At 43.6% G+C, this 16,932-nt stretch overlaps 1 protein-coding gene across 1 annotated transcript in view; it reads left to right on the top strand.

The window, feature by feature from the left end:
• twsg1a (twisted gastrulation BMP signaling modulator 1a) overlaps positions 1–16,932 on the top strand; it is a 40,319-nt gene that overhangs the window by 11,290 nt on the left and 12,097 nt on the right. Inside the window, exon 3 of the mRNA XM_052023199.1 lies at positions 14,441–14,540. Coding sequence (XP_051879159.1) covers positions 14,441–14,540 — 100 coding nt within the window. The remainder of the gene's footprint in view (positions 1–14,440; positions 14,541–16,932) is intronic.

The raw sequence follows: 16,932 nt of genomic DNA, 5'->3' as shown, positions 1-16,932 counted from the left end.
TAACCATTCAATTTTTATTCATTATCATTTTATTGAGCCAGTATTGTAATCTGATGTCTCAGTGAACAAGCTGACAGCCTCCAAACTTGCACATATGCAAGCATTGTCTGAGGCTGGGGTAAACTGATTTATTATTGTCACATTTACTAAAGTACAGTGGAAGAACTTATCTTGCATACTGTTCATACAGAGTGTAGTGCAGGTAGACAATAAGGTGCAAGGTCTTAATGAGATTGTGAGGTCAGGAGTCCATCTTAATGTACTAGGGAACTGTTCAATAGTCTTATAACAGCAGGGTAGAAGGTGTCCTTGAGTCTGGTGGTATGAACTTTCAGGCTTTTGTATCTTCTGCCTGATGGGAGAGGGGAGAAGAGAGAATGTCCGAGGTGGGTGGGGTCTTTGATTATGCTGGCTGCTTTACTGAGGCAGCGAGAAGTCCATGAAGGGGAGGCTGGTTTCTGTGATTTGCTGGGCTGTGTCCACAACTCTCTTCAGTTTCTTGCGGTCATGGGCAGAGCAATTGCCATACCAAGCCATGATGCATCCAGATAGGATGCTTTCTATGGTGCATCAATCAAAACTTGGTGAGGGTCAAAGGGGACATGCCAAATTTCTTTAACCTCCTGAGGAAGTAGTGGCGCTGGTGAGCTTTCTTGGCTGCGGCATCTATGTGGTTGGACCAGGTCAGGCTATTGGTGATGTTCACTCCTAGGAACTTGAAGCTCTGAACCCTTACGACCTCAGCCCTGTTGACGTAGACAGGAGCATGAAGACAACTTATTCCACTCCAGCGGGAGGCTTGCAAGTGATGAGGTGTAGCACTGTGGCAAGAAAGATTGAAAAAAGCGTAGGGGCAATGAGGTCTTGGTTGATAATTCTGCACTGAGATTAGTGCTATTGGGGACTGATTGGTTAGGATCATGACTCCAGATTTCAACAACTCTGGATGAAAGCTTCTTCCTCATCCTCTCTAAACTTCTTCCCCCTTACCCTAAACATGTGCTCTTTAGTTTTTGGCTCCTGTTATGGTGAAAAATTTCATACTATTTACCCTCTCTGTGCCCCTGATAATGTTTTATACCTCTATCAGGTCCCTCTTCTGCTCCAAGGAGAATAAATTCAGCCTCTGTTGTTCTCTTCATAATTGAAATGCTTCATCCCAGGCATCATCCAGGTGACTCTGCTCTGTACCCTCTCCACTCCAGTTGTGTCCTTCCTGGCAATAAGAACTGTACACAGTACTCCATCTGTGGCCTAACCTGGTCTTATATTGTGTAACCCAGTTAATGAAGACAAGTATCCTGTCTGCCTTCTTCATCAGCTTAATTACTGGTGCTGCCTGCTTCAGGAGTCCTTGGACTTGTAGACCAAGATCCCTCTGTTGCTCAATGCCCCATGGGGCCCTATCATTCATTGTGTATAACCTACTCTCCTTTGTGTCTCTACAAAGGCCTGTATTTCTTCCAAAAACATGGGGCTTAATTGTTTGTGTTTTGTTTGCTGGACTTTCTGATTTTGGCTTTAAGCTCAAGGTACATGAACTGTAGATGATTTTTGTTGCCAGACTTTTGTCCAGATTCTTCCTTGATTTTGTTCTTTTTCCTTTATTTCTAATATCCTCTATCCATCTTCCCCAGTCTGCACTTGTGACTGATCCTTATTTTCCATCACTTTAGAAACAAAATGCAATACTGATTTTTATTTTAACACAGGCCTATTCTCATTTATTTGTCTGCTTTTCTTTCTGTGGTTGGTTTTTGTCCATCTCTCCCATGTGACAGTAAGATGACCTCTAATAAATTAGTCCATGTGGGAATTATGTGCATTTGTTTGCAGCCAAGATGTTCTCTAAATGTTAAGACTGTTACTTTAAACAAGTCTCTCCCATCTTGGGGTGAGTCAACCCTCCACCCTTGGTCATGTGGGGGGTGGCAGGGGAGTTGTGGTGTTTGGGGGTGTTCAGGGTCTAAAGGTTATGAGGAAATGGGTGTTGGTGAATAGTGTCTGTAGCTCTTTAATCATGTTGGACTTAATTTGGATTCACAACAAGAGCAAAAAAACAAAATATACACGGCTGCCCTGGGTGGAGCTGTCCTTGGCACTGCAACACTCTATCTCTGTAAAAGGAGCGGCCAATGCCATCATTGGGGATTTGTGGTGGGGGGTGGCTACAATATGGAGCTTTCACTTGTAAAGGTTGGAAACCAGTGCTTTCAGCAACAGGAAGGTTTTGTCCTTCCAAACATAACTGCATGGTATAGCATTTTATTGCTGTCCTTTGTGTATGAAATATTTTCTATCTTTTACTGGCTGTTTAGGACAGTCCTCAATCCAATCCATTCTAACATTCCAGTGGAAAGGACCAGGAATACATCATGCACGTTTGCCTCAGCTTTTTCCAGTTTTTCAAAGATACTAGTCTGCACTGTGGCACCATATAACCACCCGTACCTTGCCTAGAACATAGAACAGTACAGCACAGGAACAGGCCCACGACATCCGTGCCAACCATGATGCCAGTCCAAACTAATCCCATCTGCTTGCACATGATCTATATCCCTCCACTCCCCACCTGTTCGCGTGCCTGCCTAATTGCCTCTTAAACAATGCTACCCATCACAAATCTGCTTCCACTTCCCCTGCCAGCACATCCCTACCACTCTCTGTGTAACAAAAAAACCCCCATAAATCTTTTACCGTCCCCTTCTCACCTTAAAAATTGCCCTCTAATATTTGTCATTTCCACCCAGGCGAAAGAGATTCTGGCTATACCTCACCATTATACCTTCATATCTTTGATTAACAATCTTATCAATCTCGGTCTTAAAATTTAATAGTTCATCTCACATCAGTTCCCATTTATGCAAGAGTTCCATCTTCTACCATGTTCTCACTCTAGAAAAGTTTCCCCACTCCACATCTAAGGGAGCTCGGCTTTCAATCACATGAAATAATCTACCGGCTCATGAGAATTTATTGAAAACTTCAATCCTTAACCATCCCTCCAAGTCATTAGAACCAAATTTACCCCAAGGAGCAGAGGACAATTTCTACCCTAATATCTTGCAACCTGTTGTTCATCAAGTTATATTGCCATTGTTTGCACCGTATTCAAAATTGGTTCCACAAATCATTCACCCTAGAACATAGGACAGTGCAGCACAGGAACAGGCCCTTCAGCCCACAATGTTGTGCTAAACTAAATGAACTAATAATTAAATGCCTAACTAAACTAATCCCTTCTGCCTACACAATGTCCATATCCTTCCATTCTCTGCACATTCATGTCCTACCTAAGAGCCTCTTAAATGCTTCTATCATACTTGCCTCCAATGGCACCCTGGCAGCACATTCCAGGCACCCATCACTCTCTGTGGGGGGGAAAAAAAACTTGCCTCACACATCTCCTTTGAACTTAACCCCTCTCTCACCTTAAATGCATGCCCTCTAGTACTGGACATTTTGACCCTGGGAAAAAGATACCGGCTGTCTATCTATGCCCCTCATAATCTTATAGACTTCTATCAGGTCTCCCCTCAGCCTCCACCGCTCCAGAGAAAACAACCCAAGTATGTCCAAACTCTCCTCATAGCACATGCCCTCTAATCCAGGCAGCATCTGATAAACCTCTTCTGCACCCTCTCCAAAGCTTCCGCATCCTTCCTATAATGGGGCGACCCGAATCGAATGCAATACTCCAGTTGCAGCCAAACCAGAGTTTTATAAATCTGCAACATAACCTCCTGACTCTTGAACTCAATGCCTTGACTAATAAAGGCAAACATGCCATACGCCTTCTTTACCACCACCTCAACCTGTGCAGCTAACCCTGTTCCATAAAGGTCTAACCTGGACCAATCATTATCCTCGCAGTTCAGAGCAGTAACACATGGGGCATTAAACAGAGCTGCATTTGCCTTTCCTGTGTTTCAGCTGCATGTTAAACTTCAATTGGCTCCTGATCTCCCAGTTTCTTAGCCCAAAATACCTTCCCAATCAACTCCACTTAAAAAGAATAATTGGTCAGTCATCTGTCCATGGGATTGTACAAGATGGCTGCAGGACAGCTTGTTATTTACTTGTTGCTCTGCAGTGGACATGTTTCTTCACCTTTTCTCGAGTGCCTCTGGATGCTGAGTTCCAAGCTTGCATGGTTATTACAGGGGTGGGCCAGGAATAGGAAACAGCTGTGTGTTTGTTTTATTACCAATTGCTAAAGTTTGAAATTCTATTCGAAAAGAAGAGAATGATCATTACAGGACAGCACCTTTTTCTGCAAGTTTGTGCTTTAATGCATTGATATTATGCACAGTGAATTCAAAGATTCATTCCAAAATGCCTTTTTTGAATAAACTATCATTTTTTGTAATCTGATAGGTTACTCTGGTAAGTGGCGGCCACACTTATTTATCAGGATAGGAATTCAGTGCTCAAGATGATTGCACTTCCCCTCTTAAGAGCTCTCATGGTATTTTTTGAGTTGATGAAACATGAGCATTATGCCTCTTGGCTAATTTAATATCTGACTTCAAAGCATATAAGGACATGGGTTTTGAACATGTAGAATCAGGAATATATATTTTTTTGACTGTAGTGAATTCTACTGCAGAAATTTGACCAGAAGATTGTTAGGTTATTGCACTGTGCTCACACTTTTCGTAAGAAGGAGGCCATTGTTTGCCAAGGAAGAGATTAGGCTGTGTTCATGTTTAATGAAGACTTAGAACAGTATAATAGTTGTTCTTCTAGACTTGTTCCTCTTTAGCGCGACACTATTACAGCGCCAGCGATCAGGGTTCAATTCCCGTTGCTGTCTGTAAGGAGTTTGTACGTTCTCCCATGTCTGTGTGGGTTTCCTCCTCGTGCTCCCACATTGCAAAGACGTATGGGTAGGTTAATTTGGGTTTAAAATGGACGGCGCGGACGCGTTGGGCCGGAAGGGCCTGTTACCACACTGTAAATAAAATTTAAAAAAATTTAACTGAGAGCTTTTTACTTGATCCATTGTAGGTTTAGTTCAGATGACAGACAGATATAGAAGCCTGCATGTGATTTTCTTTTAAAGCTACTACATCTAAAAATTCTTATCTTGCAGTGTGTTTATTTAAGAGCATTGCATCTTCACAATCACAGTTCCAACTGGTCTCTTGAGACTCTATCAGAATTGTTGCAGATCAGATCACCATGGAGTAAAGAGATGTAAGATAGAAATAGTGAGAATGGGGTAATATTTTTGGACTCAGTTGGAGATCATGACTTGTGTCCCTCAGGGATTTGCACTGAGGCCTCAGTTTATTACTAAAGTTACCAATAGCTTGCTTTATATCTAGTTTGCTGACAGTATTAAGGAAAGTGACAGAGTGAGATGGGAATGGAAGTTTGCAAAGGGATATTGATGGATTAGGTGAACAGGCAAAACTGGCAGATGGAGTTCAGTCTGGAGAAGTGTTCTGGACCCAAAATGGGTGGATCAGAGGTGGGAAGAGAGATTATATAAAATTTTGGATATCTACAAAAAATTGATTAAAAAGACAGTTGGAATGTAGACCTTTAAAATAACTTCCACTTTGTCTCATCAAAATGCTGTTTAACTTTGAGTTGAGATGCCATTTGGAATATGTATTATTTTCTGGCCATTATACCTTGGGGACTACTTCAGGCACTGATGCACAATTATGATACTGAGGTTAAATTATTTGGAAAGGTCGCACAGACTAAGTGTGTTTTGAGGATTAAGAGATGAACCAGTTGAGGTGTTTAATGGATTGACGGATTGGACTGAGCACTTCCTCTGCTGCAGGAGTTCAGAACCAGGAGGCATAAGGTTAAAATTAGAGTTCAGCTGAGGTCAAGAAATACTTCTCCACTCCCTTTTTCAAAAAAAAACTATTGAGTGAGGCTAGATCAATTGAAAATTTTAAATTGAAGTTAATAGATCTTTGTTGGAGAAAGGAATTCAAATTGGATCAGTTTGGTTAAATGGAGGCAGGATATCTGTGTTCTAACCGAATGGTGGAACGTGTTCTGGTCCGAATGAACAACTCCTGATCGTATGTTGCTGTAGATCTCTACGCACACAGTCGCTGCATCCTCTAAAGAACTGATGGGACAGGGACAGTTCACTGTGGTATAGGAGGCAGGCAGGATCTGAGAGTCTGGACATTGTGCTTTATTGCTGGAGAGCAAGGAGAGGGTGAAAAGTATGTAATTTACAAACCTTATACAGAAGTCGTGAAGCTCATGGAATACCAGAGCTGGATAAAGATGGGTGGTGGGTGTCACTCTTCATTGCGCTAAGCATCCATTCCCTTCACCACTAATTCACTATTCCTGTATCACCTACAGGATGCACTACCACAACTCCCAAACTTGTAACCTGAACCACCCAGAAAGCTGAGGGCAGTAGACACACAGGAACACCACTATCTGCAAGATCGCCTCCAAGTCGTGCACCATCCTGGCTTGGAAATGCCACTTTTCCTCCTTGGCCACTGGTCAAAATCTGGAAGTCCCCTGCCTGCTCTGTGGGTGTACCCTCACTACAATGGACTGCAGTAGTTCAAGAAATCGGCTCACTCTCACTTTTGCTAGGACTGTTAGGGTTGCCAGATGTTACCAGAAACGCTGAATATCTCATGAAAGAACAAAAGAATATGATTTGGAAAAAATTGTGAAAGGCATTAATCTGCAATAAATTCACAAAAAATATATGTTTGAAGGAGAAATATCCTTTTTAGAAAGTGCAAGTGTTGTTGATCTACTAACTCACAAGACCAGGGAATTTCATAACTAAGAAATGCAAGATATATTATAACTAAGCTGTCAGTTGTCACTCGATTATCTTCCTCCCTTTACTGACTCAGAGAAGCTGGATTCTCTTTGAAGAAAAGTCTTTCATCCAATACATTACCAAATCTTTTCGCACAGATTCTGTTTGACTGCTCCTCCCAACATTTTCTGCTTTCATCTGAGATTTTTGAAGCAGGTTGTGCCCTTTGGAGATTAAACTATCACCATTTAATTTTTCTGTTTAGTGGTGGGCAGAGAAGGAAGTTGCTGTCAACTAATACAGATAATGTAACTGTATGTGGGCTTTGGTGGTCCAAGCGACTTGTATATCTTGGGTTGTTTTGATGGCCTTGAATTAAAGAGAGACTTTATATTCTGAAAACACCTTGTAAAATTCATTGAGTTGCACGTAAGTGCTTTTTTCTTTTAAATGTGACAACGTGTAGTTCTAGAAAATGGACTGAGCAAATTCTATTGTTGCCGGGGAACCTGGACAATGTCGACTATTTCTTGTACATCCGGTCCTCATTTTTAACATCCTCCTCAATGTGAGGCTTGATGCAAAATTCATCCATACTTAAGGGATTCTCCTCTGGGATTGATGCAGAATTGCGAAAGTTTCAGGCTTGAGTCCTCTGATGTTGAATTTGTACCCTAATCAGATAGGGAGATACCAAAAAGAGTAACTGCATTATTACCATACCAATTGGTGGAAGAAGGTGGTGAAAAAGTGACTTATTGGCTCCATTGGGGGTGGGAGGCAAGAATAGTTTGGCAGCCAAATATTTATCAGCAATCCTGGCTGAAGAGGGTTGAATGTTAATATGTTTTAACAGGCAAGTATTAAAACTTGCAGCAGAATTAAGAAAATGGTTTCAGAACTCTGCTTGCTGATAATAAATGTAGAAAGATGTAGGTGAAATGCAACTTAAGTTGCATGGTTTAAGTTCTAACTCTGCAACAAAAAACAGGCAGAGTACTAAATTGGAAGAATTTGAGAAAGACAGCAAGGCTTTTCACAATAAATTTCAGTTATGCATAAATACTTCATGCAGGTTCTGTTTCAGGGACGGAGGTGCAATGGTAATTTTGAGACTTGGATGAGTGGTGGGGGTTGCCATACCTGGCATTGTGCACCTTGCTCAGTTTTTCCTTTTAATGAAGTCAGTGGAACGTGAAACTTGACAGCTTCTCTGCTGAATCTGAAATTGAAACCTGTATGTGGTTAAAACTTTACAATTACACTAAAGTTGAATCAGGCAGCAATGTTAAAGGATATGACTGCAGGCATATTCCTTCTCCCAAAGCTGTTGAATACTTAAAAGAAACTACGAAAAAATATTTTTTTAGCTCAGTGCATTGCATAAGGTAAATAAAAGACTTGTGTTTTGTAGTTTTACAACTTGGGGCATCCCAAAGAATTTTTACAGATCGTTAGGAACTTCTGAAATACAGCCACAGTTGTAATGTAGGAGGTGGAGTAGCCAGTTACACAGTAAGCTTCAACAACAGTGGTGCGATAATCAGAGATAACTTTGACAGAGGAATAAATTGTGGGCCAGAACACTGGGGAGAATTCCTCAGCTCTTTTCTTAGTGCAATGGGATCTTTTGCATCCATGTGGGAGAAGTGACCTTGGTTTGATGTTTCAGCCAATAGGTGCCACCACCAAAGGTGCAGCACTTTTGCAGAACTGCACTAGAATGGCAGCCTAAATTTTTGGCTGAAGTATCTCCACTGAATATCAGTGAAACTTGTACTGCATTGTATAACATCAACTTGCATTGGGCTGTTGGCCTCCTGTAGTAAATGCTCTGCACAATATTATGTATTCCACTGTCCCTGTAATCATTAATGTGTCAAACAGCAGCACTGTTGACTTATCCTGCTGTGTTCCATGAGGTGGAGATACAGCTCCAGCTAACTTGTCTATCCATGCTGCACTGTGATTATAACCACAAGCTTGTTGCATCTGTACATGCCAGCACACATCTGTTTAAGGACTACTTGAACACTTTCTCCAGGAAATGTAGCCAGTAATTTTATCCTTTATTCTTCTTGGTTCTTTAACTCCTTCCACTATAAATCTGACCTAGTTGCCTTAGAAACATTGGAATATCTTAAGATCCTTGGGAATGAGAGGTTAATTAAAACCACTGCCCTTGGCAAAATCTGGCATGTGTTGTAAAGTTCTGTTTTCAGTTATTGGAATCTGGAGAGTTCACTTTTCCATCTCCTCCTCTGCTGCAATGATTTTCCCTCCTAAAGCCCTTGACCAGCACTACAACCAGAGGTTCACAAGTGATGACTGCCTTGTAGCACCTTCCCCAAGTAGTCATTTGCACTTATGAATCTAATCACTGAAATTTGCAGGGATTTTGGTTCTGGATATAATACATTTTGAGCAATAAGTGAAGTGTGTCTGCTTGACATCCGCATATAAACTCCTGTTTAAGGAGGAGGTGATGCATAGCAATTCAGCATGGGAACATTGTTTTGGTTTTTAAATTCTGAATTTGGCAATAATACTTTAAAATGTTTAACTGTTTTCCACCCTGTTGTCAGTTTGGAATGCGTTGTAGGGAGATGATCTGGCAACTTAGCAAATATCTTTCCTTAAAGTTGATTTGTTCTGGATCTATTTGATATTAATCTATTCCATCAATCATCAGTTCTTACAATCAAACAAAAAGAAACAGGGAAAAATTAATACCCACTAGAATATGTGTAACTGTTTAAAAAAAATTGAATTGAGAAGCCTTAGTTCTCAAGGTTTTGAACAAAAGCCCTAGTGGTTCACAGTTGAAGTTCGCACACGCACGCGCGCACACACACACCAGAGGAGACAATACATTCTGCTATTTGTGGTCATGTAGGTAGAGTTGATATTAAAGGAAAAGTAATTTGAGAAGTTGAACGACATTCTCACTACATAGCCAGGTAGTTTAGGCAGCAACTATGGAAAGAGAAACCATTGAATTTCAGGTTCTAGGCACTTCATCAGAGCTGTGAAAGAGAGAAAACCAATTTAGTTTTCAGTAGCAGAGAAGGTAGGGGAGGGATAGGTAGAACAAAGGGAACATGTCTGGTAGGGTGAGACCAAAGCCCATTGTGCTGCTTTGTCTGTGTAATGCGTTGCTAATAACGAGGATGTGAGAAATGCTCAGAAGGTCAGACTATGTTAATAGAGAAAAACTGAGCCAAAATGACAGGGAAAAATGCTAGTTCTGACATAGACAGAAAGAAAGAGCGAGTTACTTAAAGCTGTAGAATGCAATGTGCTCAGCTGAAAATTAGGTGTTGTTCCTCAAGCTTACATAGGGCCTTGTTATAACAGTGCAGGAGGCCACTGATGAAACAGGTCAGAGTGGGATGGAGAATTAAAGTGGCAGAAAACAGAAAGCTCAAGGTTGTCCCTGGGGACCGAATGGAGATGCTCAGTAAAGTGCTCACCCAATCTGCATTTAGTCTCTCCAGTGTAAAGGAGAACACGTGTAGCTAAAGAGTCTCACTGCTATGGGGCATATAGGCCAGACTGCTTCATCTTTTCTCATTCAACAGGCCCTCAGTAGACCGTGGAATAAAGGGAAGGAGGTGGGGAGTAGGAGGGAGGTAGTGGGCAGGTCATAAGGGTGGGGGAGGGGAAAGAGAAGGCATGAAGGGGGCCACAGGAATGAAGGGGAAAAGAAGGGGGGGGGGGGAACAGAGGGGAGTGGTTACCAGAAGTTAACAGGCAGGAATCAATCTGGCCAACCTTTGCTGTACTCCGATTGCAAGTACATCCTACCTAACTAGAGCTGTACATGTTATTGCTGGTGTCTTTTCACCAGGGCCCTATATGATTGGAGCAGGACATATTTACTCTTGTACTCAAATCTTCTCTCAGTAAATCCAACATGCCATTTGCCTGCCTAATTGGTTGCTGAACCCACATGTTAATTTGTGGCTCATGTAGAGGGACACCATCACTTATGTTCCCACAGGTGGGAGAGAGGGGTGGAGTGGTTTCTAAAGGCAGTCTGGCCCTGCATGGGTCAGGGTTATTCTTTATCAGTGTTTTAATACGTATCCTTCCTGCAACTCTTTCCCTTGGTCAGTCGGTCCCTGCACCTGTGCTCTCCTGTATCACACTCCTCTTAGAGAGTATAGGTCCAATCTGCTTAATCTCTCCTACAGCAAGGGCAGTCTGTCCCTGCATGGGTCAGGGCTGTTCTTTAGCAACACACACAAGCTGCTGGAGGTACTCAGCAGGTCAGGCAGCATCTATGGAGGGAAATAAACAGTCGACGTTGCGGGTCGAGACCCTTCATCAGGACTGGAAAGGAAGAGGGCAGAAGGGAATAAAAAGGGAGGGGGAGGAGCACAAGCTGGCAGGTGAGAGGTGAGGCCAGGTGTGAGGGGGGGATGGTAGGTAGGTGGGGGAGGGGGAGATGAAAGGGAATGATGCAAGAAGCCAATGGGTTGAAGAGGCAAAGGGCTGAAGAAAGAATATGGTGGGAGAGCACAGTAGACCATGGAATAAAGGGAAGGAGGTGGGGAATAGGAGGGAGGTAGTGGGCAGGTCCTAAGGGCAGGGGAGGGGAAAGAGAAGGGGTGAGGGGGCCACAGGAATGAGGGAAAACAAAGGGGGGGGGGAGGGGTTACCGGAAGTTAAAGAAATTGATGTTGATGCCGTCAGGTTGGAGACTACCAAGACGGCATATGAGGTGTTGCTCCTCCAACCTGCGTCTGGCCTGAACATGGCAGTAGAGGAGGCCATGGACAGACAAGTCAGTGTGGGAATGGGATGTGGAATTGAACCAGGAGGTCCTGGCTGTTGAGGCAGACGGAGCGGTCACCCAATCTGCGTCGGGTCTCACCGATGTACAGGAGGCTGCACCGGGAGCACCGGATGCAATAAATGACACCCTCTGATTCACAAGTAAAGTGGTGCCTCACCTGGAAGGACTGTCTGGGGCCCTGAATGGTGGTGAGGGAGGAGGTGTAGGGTCAGGTGTAGCACTTCGCACATTTGCAGGGATAAGTGCCGGGAGGGTCATCAGTGTGGAGGGATGAGTGGACAAGGGAGTCACGGAGAGAGCGATCCCTGTCGAAAGTGGAGGAGGGGGGGAGGGGAAGCTGTGCCTGGTGGTGGTGGGATCCCGTTGTGGCGGAAGTTGTGGAGAATGATGTGTTGAATGTGGAGGCTTGTGAGGTAGTAGGTGAGGACAAGGGGAACTCTGTCCTTGTTATGTTGGGGGGGGGGGTGGAATGGGGTGTAGGCAGACCTACAGGAAGTGGAGGAGATGCGGGTAAGGGCTGCATTGATGGTGGAGATCTCCAGAGGTGATGAGGTCTCTGATGGTGCGGGAGACAATGGTCTGATGCTCCTTGGTGGGGTCCTGGTTGAAAGGCAAGTAAGACGAGGTGTCCGAGAGTTGACGTCTAGCCTCGGCAAGGTAGAGGTCAGTTCATCAGACTACAACAGCACTGCTCTTGTCTATGGGTTTGATGGTGAGATGAAGATTAGTACGGAGAGGATGGAGGGCATGAAGGATTGTTCTTTATCAGTGTTTTAATACATATCCTTCCTGCAACTCTGTTCCTTGGTCAGTCAGTCCCTGTACCTGTGCTCTCCCTGTATCAGAGACACGAGAGACTGGAAATCTGGAGCAACACACACACAATGCTGGAGGGACTCAGCAGGTCAGGCAGCATCTATGGAGGGAAATGAACAGCCGACGTTTCGGGCTGAGACCCTTCATCAGGACTGTATCACACTCCTCCGGAGGGTAATTAGTCACTAAATTAGCCATCAGTGAGGAGAAAAGGCAGAACAATCAAAGGGGAGTTGATGAGCATGTGAGAGAAAAATAAATCACAGAGAAAGAAGAAAGTGGACTAATGGGTTTGTCCTGTCGGGGGCTGGCATGGACCTGATGGGACAAACGGTCTCTGTTGCAGTGAACAATAGAATCTCAAACTTGTTGTTGGTTTGTATGGTGATGACAGCAAATGCCTCAATGTTTTAGTCAGTATTCCATGATACCGGTTATGTCCACCAAAAAATAAACTGCTGGAGCAATTCAGTGGTTCAGGCAGCATCTGTGGAGGGAATAGACAGTCAATATTTGGAGTCCAGATGAAAGATCTTGACCCGAAGCATCAAATTCCATCTCCCTCCACAGATGCTGTCAGACCTGCTGAGTTCCTCTCACAGTTTGTATTTTTTTGCTCCAGATTCCAGCATCTGCAGTCTCTTATGTCTCCAGTTATCTTCACCAGCTGCTAACCTAACTGGTCCTCTTTATGAGTACAACTCAGAAAAGATCATGTCTAAAAAGGCACTGAGGTCTTTTTCAGGTTAATTCCCATGTTGTTTGCTGATGACCCTTTAAATTCTTTTTCTGTGTTTTACATACTCTCTCTCTGAAGCTTAATCAGAATCAGGTTTAATATCACTGACATATGTCGTGAAATTTGTTGTTTTGTGGTAGTAGCATGATGTAAGACATAAAGACATAAAAACAAAAATTACTATGTTTCAAAATTAAATAGTGCAAAAGAGGAATAACAAGGCAGTGTTCATGGACCATTCAGAAATCTGATGGCGGAGGGAAAGAAGCTGTTCCTGAAACGTTGAGTGTGGGTCTTCAGGCTCCTGTACCTCCTCCCCGATGGTAGTAACGAGAAGAGGGCATGTCCTGGATGGTGAGGGTCCTTAATGATGGATGTCACCTTCTTGAGGCACTGCCTCTTGAAGATGTCCTCGATGGTGGGGAGGGTTGTGCCTTTGATGGAGCTGGCTGAGTCTACAACCCTTTGCAGCCTCTTTCGATCCTGCGCATTGGAGCCTCCATACCAGGTGGTGATGCAACCAGTCAGAATGCTCTCCACCGTACATCTATAGAAATTTGTAAGAGCCTTTGGTGACAAACCAAATCTCCTCAAACTCCTAATGAATTAGAGCCACTGGTGTGCCACCTTCATGATTGCATCAATATGTTGGGCCCAGGATAGATCCTCTGAGATGTTGATGCCCAGGAACTTGAAGCTGCTCACCCTTTCCACCGCTGACCCCTCAATGAAGACTGGTGTGTGTTCTCCCATCTTCCCCTTCCTGAAGTCCACAATCAGTTCCTTGGTCTTGCTGATGACAAGTACGAGGTTGTTGTTGTGACACTACTCGACCAGCTGATCTATTTCACTCCTGTATGCCTCCTCATTGCCATCTGAGGTTCTATAAACAACGGTAATGTCATTGGTGAATTTATAGATGGCGTTTGAACTGTGCCTAACCACACAGTCACGAGTGTAGAGAGAGTAGAACAATGGGCTAAACACTCATCCTTGAGGTGCGCCTGTGTTGATTGTCAGTGAGGAGATGCTACTATTGATCCGCACTGACTGTGGTCTCCCTGTAAGGAAGTTGATCCAGTTGCAGAGTTAGGTACAGAGGCCCAAGTTTTGAAGCTTGTTGATTAGTACTGAGGGGATGATGGTGTAGAATGCTGAGCTGTAATCGATAAACAGCAGCCTGGCATATGTTTTGCTGTTGTCTAGGTGCTCCAAAGCCGAGTGGAGAGCCAGTGAGTCTCTTAATCTTTGAAGTTCAATTCAGCTGCTTTCTTATTTGTTTGTCTGTTTTAATGCATACTTTTTTTTATTGCAGGAACTATGTCAATGTCGTCCTGTAGATGGAAATTGTTCATGTTGCAAGGAATGCATGCTTTGCTTGGGGACTCTCTGGGATGAGTGCTGTGACTGTGTGGGTGAGTCATCTTTTTTTTCCTCAGGCATTTGTTAGTTTAATCTCTGTGACGCAGCCTGTTAAACTGGAATAGTAAAGAATAAGAAACATACAATGCACTATTATCTGGGTCATGTTGTTATTGGAATAATTGCAGCTTGCTTAAGTTTATTTTGGCATTCCCTATATTGGATCGAGAGTTTAAAATTTCCCTGTACCAACCATGTTAACTTAGTTTGTTCAAGGTAATGTTTTAGTGACATTCCGTTATTAGTCTCATGAATTGAGCAATTAGTGAATTGTATATTAATTATAGATTGCACCAAAAATTGAATTTTAAATGTATATCGACCATTCTTTATAGCCGACATTGTAAAGGTTAATACTTGGGTAGACACTTTCAAACATTGTACATTTTTTATATTTGGGGAGGAGCATTCTGGGTTACATATTAGTGCATTTATTGGTCAAAGAAAGAAGAACTTGTATTTAACATTGAACGTTACAGCACAGTACAGGCCCTTTGGCCCACAATGTTGAGCCGACATTTTATCCTGCTCTAAGATCTATCTAACCCTTCCCTCCCACATAGCCCCCTGTTTCTCTATCCTTGAAATTTATATAACAAATTTCATTACTTCAGGACATCCCAGTGTTTTTTCCCTTTGCAACCAATGAAGTGCCTATGAAGGGCAGTCCCCTTTCGTGAGCCAATTTGCTCACACCAAACTCCATATATCCTTATGACAGGTACATGGAGGGGCGGGGCTTAGAGGGATATGGGCTGAACGCAGGAGATTGGGACTAGCTGGGTGGGCACCATGGTCCACATGGACTGGTTGGGCTGAAGGGCCTGTATCCATGTTGTATTGCTCTATGACTCTATGATCACAGAAACTGGCCCTTTGGCCAACCATATCCATGCCTTCTTAGGTGGAGCTAAACATCTGCCTTCTCAGATACATAAACCAATGATATTATTTCAAGGCACAGAGTAGTTAGCCCCTACTGCAAAACAGGTATAATCATTTTCACACGTTATTTGCAGCATAGTGGCACAGCTGGTAGAGCTGCTGCCTCGTGGATCAAGCTCCCCAGGTTCAATCGTGCCCTCTGATGCTCTCTGTGTGGACTTTGCACGTTCTCCCTGTGACCATACAGGTTCCCCCAGCTCCTCTGGTTTCCACTCACATAGTGGGCTGGTAGGTTAATGTGGCCACTGTAAATTGCCCTTGGTTGTGCAGGTGAGAGGTAGAATCTGTGGAGTTGATGGGAATGTGGAGATAGTAGTCTACAGAGAAAGCTAGTGGGGAAAGTGATTATTCTGTGTGCCACATAGACTGAATTGGCTGAAAAGGCCTCTTCTGTTTAGCTCCACCTAAGAAGGCATGGATATGGTTGGCCAAAGGGCCAGTTTCTGTGATCATAGAGTCATAGAGCAATACAGCATGGATACAGGCCCTTCAGCCCAACCAGTCCATGTGGACCATGGTGCCCACCCAGCTAGTCCCAATCTCCTGCGTTCAGCCCATATCCCTCTAAGCCCCACCCCTCCATGTACCTGTCCAAATGCTTCTTAAATGGTACTATTGTATCTGCCTCAACCACTTCATCTGGCAGCTCGTTCCATATACTCACCACACTCTGCGTGAAAAAGTTATCCCTCAGGTCCCTTTTAAATCTTTCCCCTGTCACCCTAAATCTATGCCTCCCTAGTTTTGGACTCCCCTACTCTGGGAAAAAGACTGTTACCATCCACCTTATCTATGCCTCTCATAATTTTAAACATTTCTATAAGGTTGCCCTTCATTCTCCTACGTTCCAAGGAATAAAGACCTAGCCTGGCCAACCTCTCCCTTTCACTCAGGCCCTCTGGTCACTGGCAACATCCTCGTAAATCTTTCCCACACTCTTTCTAGTTTAACCACGTCTTTCCTATAACAGGGTGACCAAAACTGTACACAGTACTCCAAGTGCAGCCTCACCAACGACTTGTACAACTGCAACATAATGCCCCAACTCCTATACTCAGTGCCCTGACTGATGAGGGCCAGTGTACTAGATGCCTTTTTCACCGCCCTGTCTACCTGTGATGCTGCTTTCAACGAACTACGCAGTGTACTCTAAGGTCCCTGTGTTCCATTACACTCCCTATGCCCTACCACTCATAGTATAAGTCCTACGCTTGTTTGACTTTCCAAAGTGCATCACCTCACATTTATCTGTATTGAAATCCATTTGCCATTCTTCGGCCCACTTCCCTAACTGATCAAGATCCCCCTGTAATCTATGATAACCTTCTTCACGACCAACAACACCTCCTAATTTCGTGTCATCAGCAAACTTACTGATCAAGCCTTGTACATTCGCATCCAAGTCATTTGTATAAATAATGAATAACAAGGGTTCCCACA

This window comes from Pristis pectinata, chromosome 9, assembly GCF_009764475.1.
Source record: "Pristis pectinata isolate sPriPec2 chromosome 9, sPriPec2.1.pri, whole genome shotgun sequence".
NCBI classification, from domain to species: Eukaryota; Metazoa; Chordata; class Chondrichthyes; order Rhinopristiformes; family Pristidae; genus Pristis; species Pristis pectinata.
The sequence above is the reverse complement of the archived record's forward strand: the minus strand, read 5'-3'. Positions and strand labels throughout refer to the sequence as shown.